This window comes from Aulonocara stuartgranti, assembly GCF_965226115.1.
Source record: "Aulonocara stuartgranti genome assembly, chromosome: 8".
Taxonomy (NCBI): domain Eukaryota; kingdom Metazoa; phylum Chordata; class Actinopteri; order Cichliformes; family Cichlidae; genus Aulonocara; species Aulonocara stuartgranti.
Window position 1 is genome coordinate 15,186,538 of NC_138959.1, and position 12,795 is coordinate 15,199,332.

At 41.0% G+C, this 12,795-nt stretch overlaps 1 protein-coding gene across 2 annotated transcripts in view; it reads left to right on the top strand.

Moving 5' to 3' along the window:
• Positions 1 to 12,595, top strand: part of svild (supervillin d) — a 52,669-nt gene extending 40,074 nt beyond the window's left edge. For both annotated transcript variants that reach the window (XM_082545033.1, XM_082545032.1), the window contains exons 9-29: positions 2,274 to 2,421; positions 2,745 to 2,822; positions 2,970 to 3,056; positions 3,868 to 4,051; positions 4,137 to 4,309; positions 4,873 to 5,028; positions 5,219 to 5,355; positions 6,409 to 6,556; positions 6,754 to 6,899; positions 7,103 to 7,278; positions 7,682 to 7,817; positions 7,915 to 8,215; positions 8,418 to 8,572; positions 8,691 to 8,793; positions 8,934 to 9,141; positions 9,219 to 9,352; positions 9,539 to 9,694; positions 9,952 to 10,095; positions 10,400 to 10,512; positions 10,749 to 10,901; positions 11,016 to 12,595. In XM_082545033.1, coding sequence (XP_082401159.1) covers positions 2,274 to 2,421; positions 2,745 to 2,822; positions 2,970 to 3,056; positions 3,868 to 4,051; positions 4,137 to 4,309; positions 4,873 to 5,028; positions 5,219 to 5,355; positions 6,409 to 6,556; positions 6,754 to 6,899; positions 7,103 to 7,278; positions 7,682 to 7,817; positions 7,915 to 8,215; positions 8,418 to 8,572; positions 8,691 to 8,793; positions 8,934 to 9,141; positions 9,219 to 9,352; positions 9,539 to 9,694; positions 9,952 to 10,095; positions 10,400 to 10,512; positions 10,749 to 10,901; positions 11,016 to 11,102 — 3,123 coding nt within the window. In that variant the 3' untranslated portion in view covers positions 11,103 to 12,595. The remainder of the gene's footprint in view (positions 1 to 2,273; positions 2,422 to 2,744; positions 2,823 to 2,969; positions 3,057 to 3,867; positions 4,052 to 4,136; positions 4,310 to 4,872; positions 5,029 to 5,218; positions 5,356 to 6,408; positions 6,557 to 6,753; positions 6,900 to 7,102; positions 7,279 to 7,681; positions 7,818 to 7,914; positions 8,216 to 8,417; positions 8,573 to 8,690; positions 8,794 to 8,933; positions 9,142 to 9,218; positions 9,353 to 9,538; positions 9,695 to 9,951; positions 10,096 to 10,399; positions 10,513 to 10,748; positions 10,902 to 11,015) is intronic.
• The last annotated feature ends 200 nt before the right edge of the window (positions 12,596 to 12,795 follow it).

Consider the following 12,795-nt stretch of genomic DNA (forward strand, 5'->3'; position numbering starts at 1 on the left):
AGGGAGATATTGTTTGTATTATAGCAGGCATGAAATATAATATGGAAGGGGTTGAAGTTGTAGTTTTTGACTGCAAGAAGCAGACTTTACTTAGTCCTGTAGTCCAAAAGTGTGTTATTGGTATGCAGAAATGTTTATTCGGGCTTTCTGGCTCTTGAAGTGATTTTAAGAAAAACACAGAACACCTTGTAGAGTAACTCTCACCCTTTAGTGTGTGAGATGAGCAAAAGAGCAGGAATGTTTTAGAGGGATTTGTCTGTTAGAGTAGAAAAGCTCTTTATTAGCCTATCCAGGTGTCTGTGCATTCCAGCATGGTTCAGTCTTAATTCTTTGAGCTTTTGTCTCATGTAAGGCAAATATTTGAGCACATATGGCAGCACATTCGATATGAAAGCACAAAATAAAGTTCAGGTTGAAATGGCGAGACGCGGAAGGAGAGAGAGAACGTGCGATTTGATTTGGTGGATAATTGTTTGAGCATGTCAGCATGCTTTTTTTTCCCCCTTCGTTTTTCCATTTTCTCATACACAGTAAAAAAAGCACATTTATTATATTTCAGTGTGCTAAATATAGCAGAGGCCAAAGATATGTTTTATCTCTAATATTGTTAAATATGAGACTGGATGTGCTCTATAGATGTGCGATTTATTGGCTGATCAAAAATGATTTTTCTTGATTCACAAAAGGATTATTTTTTCCTACTAAGTGATGTCTGAAGGTAATGAGATAATGCCCGATGGATTGTTCTTGGAGTGTGCTGATCTGACCTTGGGTCTCCAACTTTGTGCCTGTTGGAGCATCAACAAAAGTCTGTTATCTCATATGAAACACTGAACAGGACCTCGCTGTCTTATCTACATGGGAGAGAAGCTGTAAATCCAAGTATTTAAAAAGAAAATGGAGGATTAACTGGATGACTGCACTTTGTTGATCTCTGATTTCTGTTTTATGTTACCTAAAAACATAATTGTCTCCTAACTGACTGGCTTGACGTGGTGCTTGAGTGTAAACCTGCCCTCACAGAGATTTGTGTCTGCATACGTTTTCTTTTAACTGTACTTAGCAATTTGCAACAACAACTGTAGAGAGACCTAATGGTACATTTATGGTACATAATAAAGTTTAAATTGCTATTAGACGTTTACTCATGGATGCCTTGAAGGATGATATGAGTTGGTGTGATTAAGGAGGATGCGAGGGATAGGAACAGATGGAGGAAGATGATCTGCTTTGGCGAAACATCTGGAAGAAGAAGATGGTAGTTTTTTCAAATTGTTTTGCCAAATGATTTCGTGTCACTTCAGTGTTAGAAAAATAATGAAAACAACAATAAACTGCACCGACAGCTTGTTTTGAACCTCTGTTAATCCCAAATTTAGCTAAATATGTTTTTCTCTTTAAAGCTGCCTCTAGCATCTGTAAGAGTTTAAGGTTTCTGAGCTTACAGTAAAAATGAGGCGATGAGTTATAGAGTAAGAGTCAACAGATCACACAGATCGTTACTCATCTGCCGAGAACATTCCAGCTGTTTGGTGTGGGGAATCCCAAACATTAGCTTTCATCCTGCGCTGCTTAAATGCTGTACGTACAGCTTGCATGCATAAATGAATGTAAAATCTAATCGTGTAGACCTTTTTTATGACCTTTCATGCTTGGTTAGCAGTTAATTCTGTTTTTTGTTTTTTTTGTTTTTTTAAATCTGTGCAGTCACTGACTAAGCTGTGTGTAATCAACTGCAAAAACTAAGGCACACATTGCGCACGGTGTGACTTACTAATTAGACAGCAATGGGAAAAGTGTGACAGAAACAACCTAAATATTTCAGACTGGAAAATCATTAATTACCGCAACACAGTTCCTGGGCTGTAGGGAGGCCAGTAAACTACTGCCGATTCCCTTTTAATGGTCGAGTTCAGGTGCAAAAATGGCAGCAGGAGTAAATCACAGAAGAAACGGTGTGCTGAATAATGGGTGAGAGATGGATTTGAAAAAGAAAAAAAGGTCTTGGTTTTTGTTGCCAGTATTAAATTTTCCTAACTCGCTGACAGAGTAATATTTGCCTGTATGAGTGTTTCACTCTCCTTCCTTCACCCTCATCAGAGTCTCTGTTTTCCTGATGCAACACTTTTTTCTCTCTCATAGTTACTGCACCAAGTTTTCATGTGTGTCTGCTCTTGTGTACACAGTTTATCAGAGTGTAAGCCTTAACAGATTTGCATTCAAACACACACACAAACAAACACAAAGCTGAAAGTGTTTGAATGTTTCAACAGAAATCCAACGTAGATGTGGAGCCCAAAATGTCGCTGGCAGACAGGATGAAAATTCTCAAGGAGAAGGAGGAGCAGTGGAAATGCAAAGGCAAAGGAGCGGCCAACGACTCAAACCAGTTCACTGTGGCTGGACGCATGGCCAAGAAAGGTGAGACTATACTCTGGGCTTTAGTTGGCCTGAATAAGCTCATTGTTTTCCACTGACAACAATCCTAATAACTGCAGCCCTTATAACATTATACACAGAAATCCAACCCTCCCAACAGACGCAGACGACCTATATTTGATTACACAAAGCGTACTACTTTGAATAGGACGTTTCCAAGCCGTCGGGTTGAATGCACTCGTTGTAAAGTAGATACAAATATCTCTATAGTCCAGACAGTCACAAAAAACCAAACATTTGAATTTAAAGACCAAAAAAGAAACAAACAAATAACCAATACTGAAACGTTTTATTTTTTTTGCAAGGTCTCGTGTCAGGAGTAGAAGAGTCACCCATTCGAGCTCTGAAGAAGGCTAATGCAACACCCGTCAAACCTCTTGAAGGTCTGTAAATCTTTCTAATACCTCACTGAAAGGTCTTTTAAAAGTATATTCATGATTAAATATGGCTCAAACTGCCACTTAATTACAGATGAAAAAGATAGTTGGAAAATCCACTGAAAAGTAAATGAGTTTTTCTCTGCTGTACAGAAATCTCCACTCGATCTGATGTCAAGGTGGAAGGAGATAAACGGCTCGACAAGCTGGAGTCCTTCCTAGACAAGCTCCACAATAAAGGTACACTTTCTCTGCTTCTGATTATTGTACACAGTATTGAATTTGATGATGTATTGCACAATCGTATAGTACACGATTATACCGAGTCGGTAAAAATGTGTCATTCCAAAGTTAAAATCTAGAGCTGTAGTTAAACCCACTGAAATAAAGCTGAAAGTCTGCATTTCAATCACATCTTGAATGTTTGATTTAAAATCCACTGCTGATCGTTTGCTGAGGCAAAACTACAAAAATTGTGTCTTTGCCAAAAAACAAACCTGATTTTGACCACTTCAACATGTGGAGGCAACATACGGGAACATATTTTTAAGCATTTAAGAATCACGCAGAGCAACTGCCAACACAAATGTTTGGGCCACCATGTGGATTAGTGGAAACGATGAGATTGGCAGAACATTTGTTTTTCAGATTAAATTAAGATTTTGGAGCTTTTTTTTACTTTAAGGAATTTAAACAAAAAAAAAAAAAGCAAAAATAAATGAATGCACAAGTAAAATTGCAGAATTGTTATCCTTCTATTCATCTATTTTTTGCCCTGTTTATTATTTTTTTAAGTAAATTTTTATCCCTGTGCAGTTTAGTAAGCTCTTCTCTGTTTCATCCTATTAATATAATACACACTAATTTAATAACATTAAAAAAAGTTGACTTTCAATTAGTGTAAGCATTTGAGCTATAGACATCACAGGACATCCATCACCACCTGTGACCTTTGACCTGTAAAATGCCAGAAATGTTATGCACAAAAAGTCTTTGTAGCACTTCCTTTTCCATCTTTTCTTCTTGCCGATGTTATGGCTTGTGGGCGCAGGCGTGAGCAAAAGCAAGACATCCACCATCGAGGTGACAGCAGAGATGGAGAAAGAAGTGATGAAGCTGGACGACGAAGAGACGTTCGGCAACTTCTACAGATCCGTCTCGCCCTCAGCAATCCAGGACACCGGCGTGGTGGTGACTGAGGAAGACCTAAGCCAGATCCCGACTGAGTCGCCAAAGTAAGTTTGTAATAAACATAAATGGGTTTTTTGTCCTTTGTTTTTTAGTATTATAATATTTTTAAGTCTTAAACTTTGTCATCAGGCTCACTTCAGCAGTAGCAGAGCACAAGCGAGCGGTGCGACCAGCCAGAAGGAACCAAGGCTCCAGGAACCCTCTGCGAGCTTTAGCTGCCCGCAATGACATCAGGCAGGTCTACACCGAGCAGAGGCTTAACGTAGCCACCGTGGAGACCAAGAGGATCCAAGTGGAGAGGAGTAAGTGCTCAAACTTTCCTACTGTAGCAGTGCTTACAGTATATTCTCACCCAAGATAGCCAGAAAGTCTTGGATAGCTTTAAAGGAGCACAAAAAGGGTTATTTCTAAAAAAAGAAAGAAATCACATTAAAGTCAGTGAATTATTTTATACAGGAAATATGTCTGGAGAGTGAATTTCTTGTTTATGTCGTGAATCAGCCGTAACGTAAACACACTGTATGTAAGAAGAAAATATGAAAATGATGTTCAGGTAAAGCTGTGGGGCTGTTGCCAGCCGGTTATTGTATCATATTAGTGTGATGTTTGCTTGAACAAGTATTCTACTCTGCTGACTGACCACAGTGACGTCTTCACAGTTTACAAAAGAGGAAGTGAGCACCACAGCTACGTGTGCTGTGTGCTAGTATAGCTCACATGAAAGAAATAATTAAAGTGTGTCTCGTCTCTTTGTTTATGAAGAATTAGAAAAAGGAACAGAAAATCATCAAAACCTCAAAACAGTTTAATATTTCAAGAGCTGATGTGTAACTGAGTCCCTGTTCTTGTTTTCTCACCTGTCCAGTGGCAAAACACTCGAACCTGGCTGACGTTGCCTTGGCCGGTCTGGCCAGCAAGGAAAACTTTCGCAAGGTGAACCTGCGAAGTGTGAAGTCCACTGATGTTGTGACCAATAACAGTGCAGTTCCTTTCAATAAGCTCATGCTTATCCGCATCAAAGGTGAGGAAACACGAGGGGATTAACTCTTTCTATGATTACGTGTTGAATATTGAAGCGATCAAAGGTTCAGTAAAATGTTTCTTGTTTCATTTCTTAAAAATATTTGGTAAATCAACTTCTTTTTTTCCACAGTTTAAATCCCTTTAATGTTTCAAATAAGTAAAAGGTCTTTTTTTGTTACTTTGTGAAGGCCGGAGGCACGTCCAGGTTCGGTTGGTGGAGCCCACAGCTCAGTCTCTAAACAGTGGTGACTGCTTTCTTCTGATAACACCAAAGCACTGCTACATGTGGAGTGGAGAGTTCGCCAATGTCATTGAGAAAGCAAAGGTAGTGAACCTCACACACTGAATCAGCACCCTAATGACCACATTTGAAAAAACAAAGAGATTCAGAGCAGATAATGTTGTGCATTGACGGGCTGTTTCCATCATGAACTGCAGGATCAAGTTTGATGTTTGATATATTCAGAGTTGAAACAAACGGATTATAAAAGGCTTTAACTATACCTACCAAAGGGACACTGTCCCGTGGGAGGTGATCTCTGCTGCTCTCGTGTTTATTGCATTGTGTAATGTATGAAAGCTTGTTTCTGCCACTGAAATCAAAAAAGCTTGTCAGACGTTCATGTTATGTGAACTTTTTCAGTTATTATATGTCAGTATCTTCACGTGAAAAATGAGTTTAACAAATTTGTCTCTGAAGATCCTGAGGTCTCAACCAAAAATCTTAAAATCCATGAAACCAAAATAAGGTCTCTGACATAAAGACGTCTTTACACTGTTTGATCTGTGACTCAAACAATCATCACACCAAAGAGATGCAACAGAGAACCACTTTGGAGTTCAACCTAAAACATGTTTGTTTCCAAATGTAAAATATTGAACATAAAAACATAAAATATATAAACAGGGATACGTTGAACCCTCAAACATATACAGGTAAGTAGACAATGGTGTCAGTGTTTATATCAGCTGAATTTCATCAGTAGATCAAAGGCTGTACCTGAGCTGGAGAGCTGACACTACAGGGTGACGGATTCTTGTGGTTAGAGAATTGCTGAATTAATAAGACACCGGCTGAGACAGGTTCAGATGATTCCTCCACCTCTATTTCATCATTTCTTTTCTCACTACTGGGAATACTTGATTTGGTTGGGTGAGGGCCCTGTCTGAGTAGGGCCTGCAGAATGTGGGACAGCCACAAGTGTTGCCTGTGCTATTCTCACACAAGTTAGCATAGTGTAACTGCTTTGTGTTCTCATTTTCACAAAGTCCGATCACTACAGATGGATTAAATGAGCTAATATGTGTCTGCTCTTACACATTTAGAAAAAAATGTGACTGCTGTGTATTTGCTGTAACGTGTGCTTTGTGTGGACAGGCGTCGGAGATGGCGGCGTTCGTTCAGGCTAAGAGGGACCTCGGCTGTAAGGCCCCTCAGGTGACGGTGCTGGAGGAGGGCATCAACACTGAGAGCAGATGGGCCAAAGAGTTCTGGACCCTGCTGGGTGGAAAGACCAAATACAGAGGTACGTGCACACATTTTCATAAGTAAACACCAACATAGTCTCTGACATCTGTATCTCTAATAATACTGACTAGTACCAGTAGATATTCTGTCAAACTCTCCTTAGAGCACTTCTCTTATCCTCTTGAAGGATTATCTGTCTAACCACTGAGCCCCCACTCCACCACACACATGTGCTTACCCTGTTTTTGATTGTAGGGGCGGGAGAGCCAGAGGAGGATGAGCTGTACGAGAGTGGCGTGGTGGACTCTAATGGCGTGTACAGACTCCAGGGAGACAAGCTGGTGCCTCACGAAGACGCCTGGGCCTCTATCCCAAGTGTGTCCTTGCTCGACTCTAAAGAGGTGATGTCACTCATATGTCTGGGAAGTTCTGATAAGTGGAATAGAAACTCAGTCCATTTCATTCTCCTACAAGCCTTAAGTCTTTAAAAGCTTACAGGAAGCTGAAGATCTTTAGGACACGTCCATAAAAGTCAAGACAGAGATTTCAGTAAACACTTAACCAACGTCTCTCTCTCCTCCTTCCTCTTGCTGCTGTTGTCCAGGTGTTGGTGTTTGATTTTGGCAGCGAAGTGTACGTGTGGCACGGGAAAGATGTGCCCTTGAGCGACAGAAAAGTGGCCGTCAAACTAGGCAAACAGCTCTACAGCGGCAGCTACGATTACAGCCACTGCAGAGTCAACCCGCTGGACGCTTCCTGCACAGACCAGAACACGCCTCAGTGAGTGTGACATGTTAATCCTGTATTCTGTCCTCTGTGGGGTGCTTTTTAAATGCATGATGTGGTCATCTCACATTTAAAGCAGCTATAAATGGTTTAAGAAGTTTGGAGCTTCAGCAGCACACGTAGTTTAAAGAACAGCTTTATTGTTTGGTTAAGTAATAAAGCTGTTCTTTAAACTGCATGCGCAGCTGGAGCTTCAACCTCTTCAGACTCTTGTTCTTCTCCATGCACTTTGGAAGTAGGTGAAGTTGTGCCAGAAACCTCTATTGTCTGTTCAAGCGGAGAGCTATGTTAGATTTTTAGTTATATTGCAGCCCCTAGTGGTCTCACTGTGCATGTACAGCCACACAGAGAAGACACTAAAAATACTAAAGGTAACTTTCATGTGTGTGACATGTAGGAAAGGGGAAGGTCGTCCGAGCTGGGCTCTGTTTGGTCGTTTGTCAGAGCACAATGAGACGTCCCTGTTCAGAGAGAAGTTCCTGGACTGGGCTGAGAGGAAGAAAGAGGAAGCGGCTCAAGCTGAGGAAGTTAAGGTAGAGGAGATTTGTTTTGTTTGTTTGGGTTTGTTTTTTTTTTTTTTTTTTAAAGTAACAAATTTAAAGCTAATTAAAAGTGTCCTGGTTTGCTCAGAGCCCAGTCCACTCCACTGTGCGCGCCCCACTTGACTTGGAGCTCCACCCATGTGACGCTAAAGATCTGCTGAACAATGAGCCGGAGCCGGTGAAGACCATTCTGGAGGGCATCAATGTCCAGCGGGGTCACGGCCTGGTGAGGACGGAGGATGGGAGGCAGGCAGAGTTAGCAACCGTGGCCGTAGAGGCGTGGCACATAAGAGAGCACGGAGAGGAGGAAGTGCCTGAGGAAAGCCTGGGCCAGCTGCACGAGGGCGACGCCTACATCATCCGCTGGAAGTACTCTGTCACCACGCTCGGTGAGTCACATTTTGGCACAGCCTCAGAATAAATAGTGGAAGAAGATGCGAGCAAAAATAATAATAATAAATTTGTGTGGCTTCACATGCTTACCATGTTGGCACACATTCATCAGAACAGCATGTGAAGAAAAGCTGACTGTTATGTCACTGAAAGCCTGAACCGAATAAGCAGAAGGTTTTCTGTGCTCTGTTCTTCCAGTGGGGAAGCGGCAGAAACCTGGGGAGCTGAGCGCTGGAGGTCCTGGGAGAGAGAGGGCTGCGTATTTTTTCTGGCAGGGCCGCCACTCCAGCGCCAGTGAGAAAGGAACCTCCGCTCTCATGACGGTGGAGCTCGGAAGCCACAGGGGGTCACAGGTGAGTCACAGATGCACCAAAAATAACCACAATAAGTGTTAGAATCACAATCCCTGCTTGTTGAAAGTAAATTTAGATCCAGCTTTGTTCACCTTTTTCTTTGCGGGTGGCTCTCCAGGTGTTGGTGACTCAGGGAAAAGAACCTCCTTGCTTCCTGCAGCTCTTCCAGGGAGGTCTGATCATCCATAAGGGCAGCAGAGAGAACAACACCAACAACACAGGTAACCAAAAAAATGTCATGTTGAAACTTTGACTTGTTGTAAAAGATTAAAGCCTCACAATACTTCATAAACCGAATGAATTATTTAGGTGGTTCTGGTAGAAAACATGAAAGCATGCCACGTCTGTTTCACCTCTGCAGAAGCCTGGAGGTTGTTTTGTGTCCGTGGTGAGGCAGAGTCAGAGGCCTTGCTGGTGGAGGTGGACTGCCAGCATAGCAGTCTGCGCTCTCGTGGCAGCCTGGTGTTGCTTAATGCTGAAAAAGGCCAGCTCTACTTGTGGCACGGCTGCAAAGCTCATGCAAGCGCCAAGCAGGTGGCCAAAAGAGCAGTGGACAAACTAACCCAGAGGTAAGGCACAGGATGTGTAAATGTATGAATGGATGTTTGGCTGCGGCTGCGGATCAACACGTGTCTGTGTCTTCAAGGCATCCGTCAGAGTTAGGCCTGAGCCTCAGCAGCAGCGTGAGAGTGGAGGAGGTGGAGGAAGGATCTGAACCTGCGGAGTTTGTGAAGGCTCTGGGTCTGAAAGACAAGAAGGCCTACGACTGTATGCTGGATGGTACGGCCCAACATGCGCTGCTTAGCAACTATCCAGGTGTTTAGCAGAATGTAGATATGTAGATAGAGAGATAATATGTGTGTGTGTGTGTGTGTGTGTGTGTGTGTGTGTGTGTGTGTGTGTGTGTGTGTGTGTGTGTGTGTGTGTGTGTGTGTGTGTGTGTGTGTGTGTGTGTGTGTGTTGCAGATCCAGGAAAGTACAACCACACACCGCGGCTCTTCAGCTTAAGTGCGAGCTCCGGGGTGTTTGAAGGGGAGGAGGTGCTGTATCCCGCCAGGGTAGCAGAAGGAGTCATGGCGATGCCTTTCCTGCAGGAGAACCTCTACGCAGCACAACAACCAGGTAACACAAGCTGCGAGCAATGTCGCATTTCAGTTATTTCTACATTTCAGTTCTTAAAGAAAGTTTAAAGTTAGCGAAGCAAGTTCAGGCTTATCTTCAGCAAACATCTACAGATATGAAGAAAGATGGAATCAAGAGGAACGCCTGCTTATGCCACATGCATCACAAATATTTTGCAACAGTTCAAACGCAACACAAAAGTTCAATGTAATCATGTTATGGCTTGCTATCTTATCACATCACTATTTCTTCTTCAGCCTTGTTTCTGCTTGACAACCGTATGGAGGTGTATCTGTGGCAGGGCTGGCAGCCTGAAGACACACAGTGCACCGGATCTGCGAAAATGCGCTGGGACAGCGAGAGGAAGTGCGCCATGGAAACTGTGCTGCAGTACTGCAAAGGTCAGAGGTCACACACAAGCATTTTGAACATTTTATTTAAAGTTTTGCAATATTCTTCACAAATACTTCATCATCATTTTTAAATATAAGAAAAGAAGAGAAATCAAAGAGAGAGGCCATAAAAATCTTCAGATCACAGATTTCACTTTAACAGTCGAGTCATGCAGGAATGATTTTCGTAGTAACGTGTTTGTCTGAGTAATGTTGTTCTTATGTAAAGTCTCTAATATTCTGTACTTAAATGTCCGGTCTCTTTTTTGGCTTATGTTTTCCTTCTGTTTTTCAATACAACATTGACCTACAGAGAAGAATCCTCGGCGCCCCCCTCTGGCCTATTTGATCCTAGCAGGCTGTGAACCCCTGACCTTCACCAACATCTTCCCATACTGGGAGAAGGACCCCAATATCGCTTCAAAGGTGGGTGATGGCTTGTCTTTTACTTCAGTCTGTCTTATGAAGTGTTGGTGTCAGGGAGCTGTCACAGCTTGAACTGGAGATTATTTTGTCCTAAGCATCGCAGCAAGAGTGCAGTGCTGTTTTCTATCCTTTTATTCAGGTGTTATGTTTGATTAAATGTGTTGCAAAAAGACAGAGTTTGAGCTTAAATGTGGAAAAAAATAGAAAGTAGAGTATTTCTGCCTCTGTGTTCGCAGGCTGGGCTCTCCAAAAAAGTGATCTTGGTGAAAGAGGCCCTGTCCAAGCTCAGTAAGCAGCAGTACTCCATCGAGGAGCTGACCAGGAAACCGCTGCCAGAGGGAGTGGACCCTCTGCGTCTGGAGGATTACCTCTCAGACCAGGACTTCAAGGTAGGACTCGCTCCGTGGCCATTAGAATTATTTGTTACATTTAAATTCAGTAAATAAAGAAAAATGTTATAAATGCCGACATTTATTTTTCCGCTCACTTTTAATGTTTTATAGAAACTTCTTGAGATGAGTCGCGTTGAGTTCAACGCTCTGCCAAACTGGAAGCAAAAGAATCTGAAGAAAAGCAAGGGTCTGTTTTAAAACCGCATCGTTTTCTTCACGCATCTGTTGGGTCTTTTTTATTTTTAACGTGTTTTATTAAAAACAAACAGGCCTCATTTTGTAGAAAGACTTAGGAAAAGCAAATGTACAATTTTGTTCAAATGTTGATCTATTTTTAAAAAACAGTGCCATTTTCCCCCTTTATCAGTGAAATATTCTAGCCTATGTGCAATTGCTAACCTTTTTTTTTTTTTTAACCCTTGTATGGTGTTCGGGTCTGTGAGACCCGTGTTCAGTTTTTTTCAAAAGAAAAATTAAACAATTAATTATTTTTTTCACGTGTAAATGTGTTGTGTCTTTCCACTCACTCCACTTGATTATAACTGATTTATTTATAACATTTTATATAAAAGAAAAACGAGAAGCACATTAATTCATAAATGTGACAAAGGTAAAGGGAAAAAATTAACCATGTTTGCTGTTCATATGTCTTGTAATTGGGATGAAGTAAACATCTGTTGAGTAATTTAACATAAAATTGTTTGATAGTGTTAATTTGGAAAGCCAAAACTCTAGCGGGTCCACCAGACCCATGAACACTGGCTGAGTAACAAAAATACGAACACCACACAAGGGTTAATAGAAATGTTTTGTTTTACATTTATCCTCATATTATAAATATGTAATATACCATAAATGTTTTTTATCAGTTTTATTTCTCATTTAAAACTGTGTTTGTTTATGAAAAAATGCCTGTGGTCTTTATACTTTGGGAATTTTATTTACTCCTTTTCTTTCTTTCTTTCTTTTTTTTTTTTTTTTGAAATGCGTCATGGAAAAGCCACCTCTGTGTTAAGAAAAACAATTGCACAGCAGAAATATGACATATCGACATATTTTGAGAACAGAGGAAGAAAAATTGAAGGTCTGTGCACAATTCCTGTAATCTATGATTCTCTGCTGCTCTTTAACCAGAGTGTTGATACAGACGTCTGATTCACACACAGAAAAATATTCAGTTTTTAGCATTTTTAAATTTGTGCAGACGCATGAGCAACAAAGCAATCTGCAAAACTCTCCCCCCAAAAATTTCCTCGTTGATCATTAATATCGATTAGTTTGTTCTTATAATTAACTGCCCCTCTGGTTATCTGGGACCAAATCTAAGCTTTGTCTCATTTATGTTTTTCTGTGTATGTGTGATTTTTTTTTTTTTTTTTGTGAGCAAGGGTGCAACTTTTAAAAGTATTAGGTGTGTGTTGTGAAGAGAGACTGAGAGAAACTGTGCTGCATAACTGCCTTTAATGCAAACGTACTCCCTGTAATGATATGATGGTATATACAGCATGCTGGTAGTAAAGCTGCCTGTCACGTCTGAACTAGAACACTCTCTGCATGGTGTTCACAATCATGCATTCATTATGTTGCAATATGCATCTTTTTTGTGATTAAATAAGATCTGTATGATTTGTTTGGGGCCAGCTTTTATTTTTTTTAGCACATAAAATAAAAGTTTGGTGGTTTGGAAATGAGATGCTCAGTATTCCCTTTTCAAATAAAATGTATTAAAAAAATTATGTATTCTGATGTAATTATTCAGAGAGTATTGGGAATAATTTCATCATCACTCTCATTGTTAGCCTCATAAACAAAAGTAGATAGAGAGATAGATATAGAGGGGGAACTGCACAATCCAGTGATAATACGATGAGACGCTTCGAGCAGAGGCTCC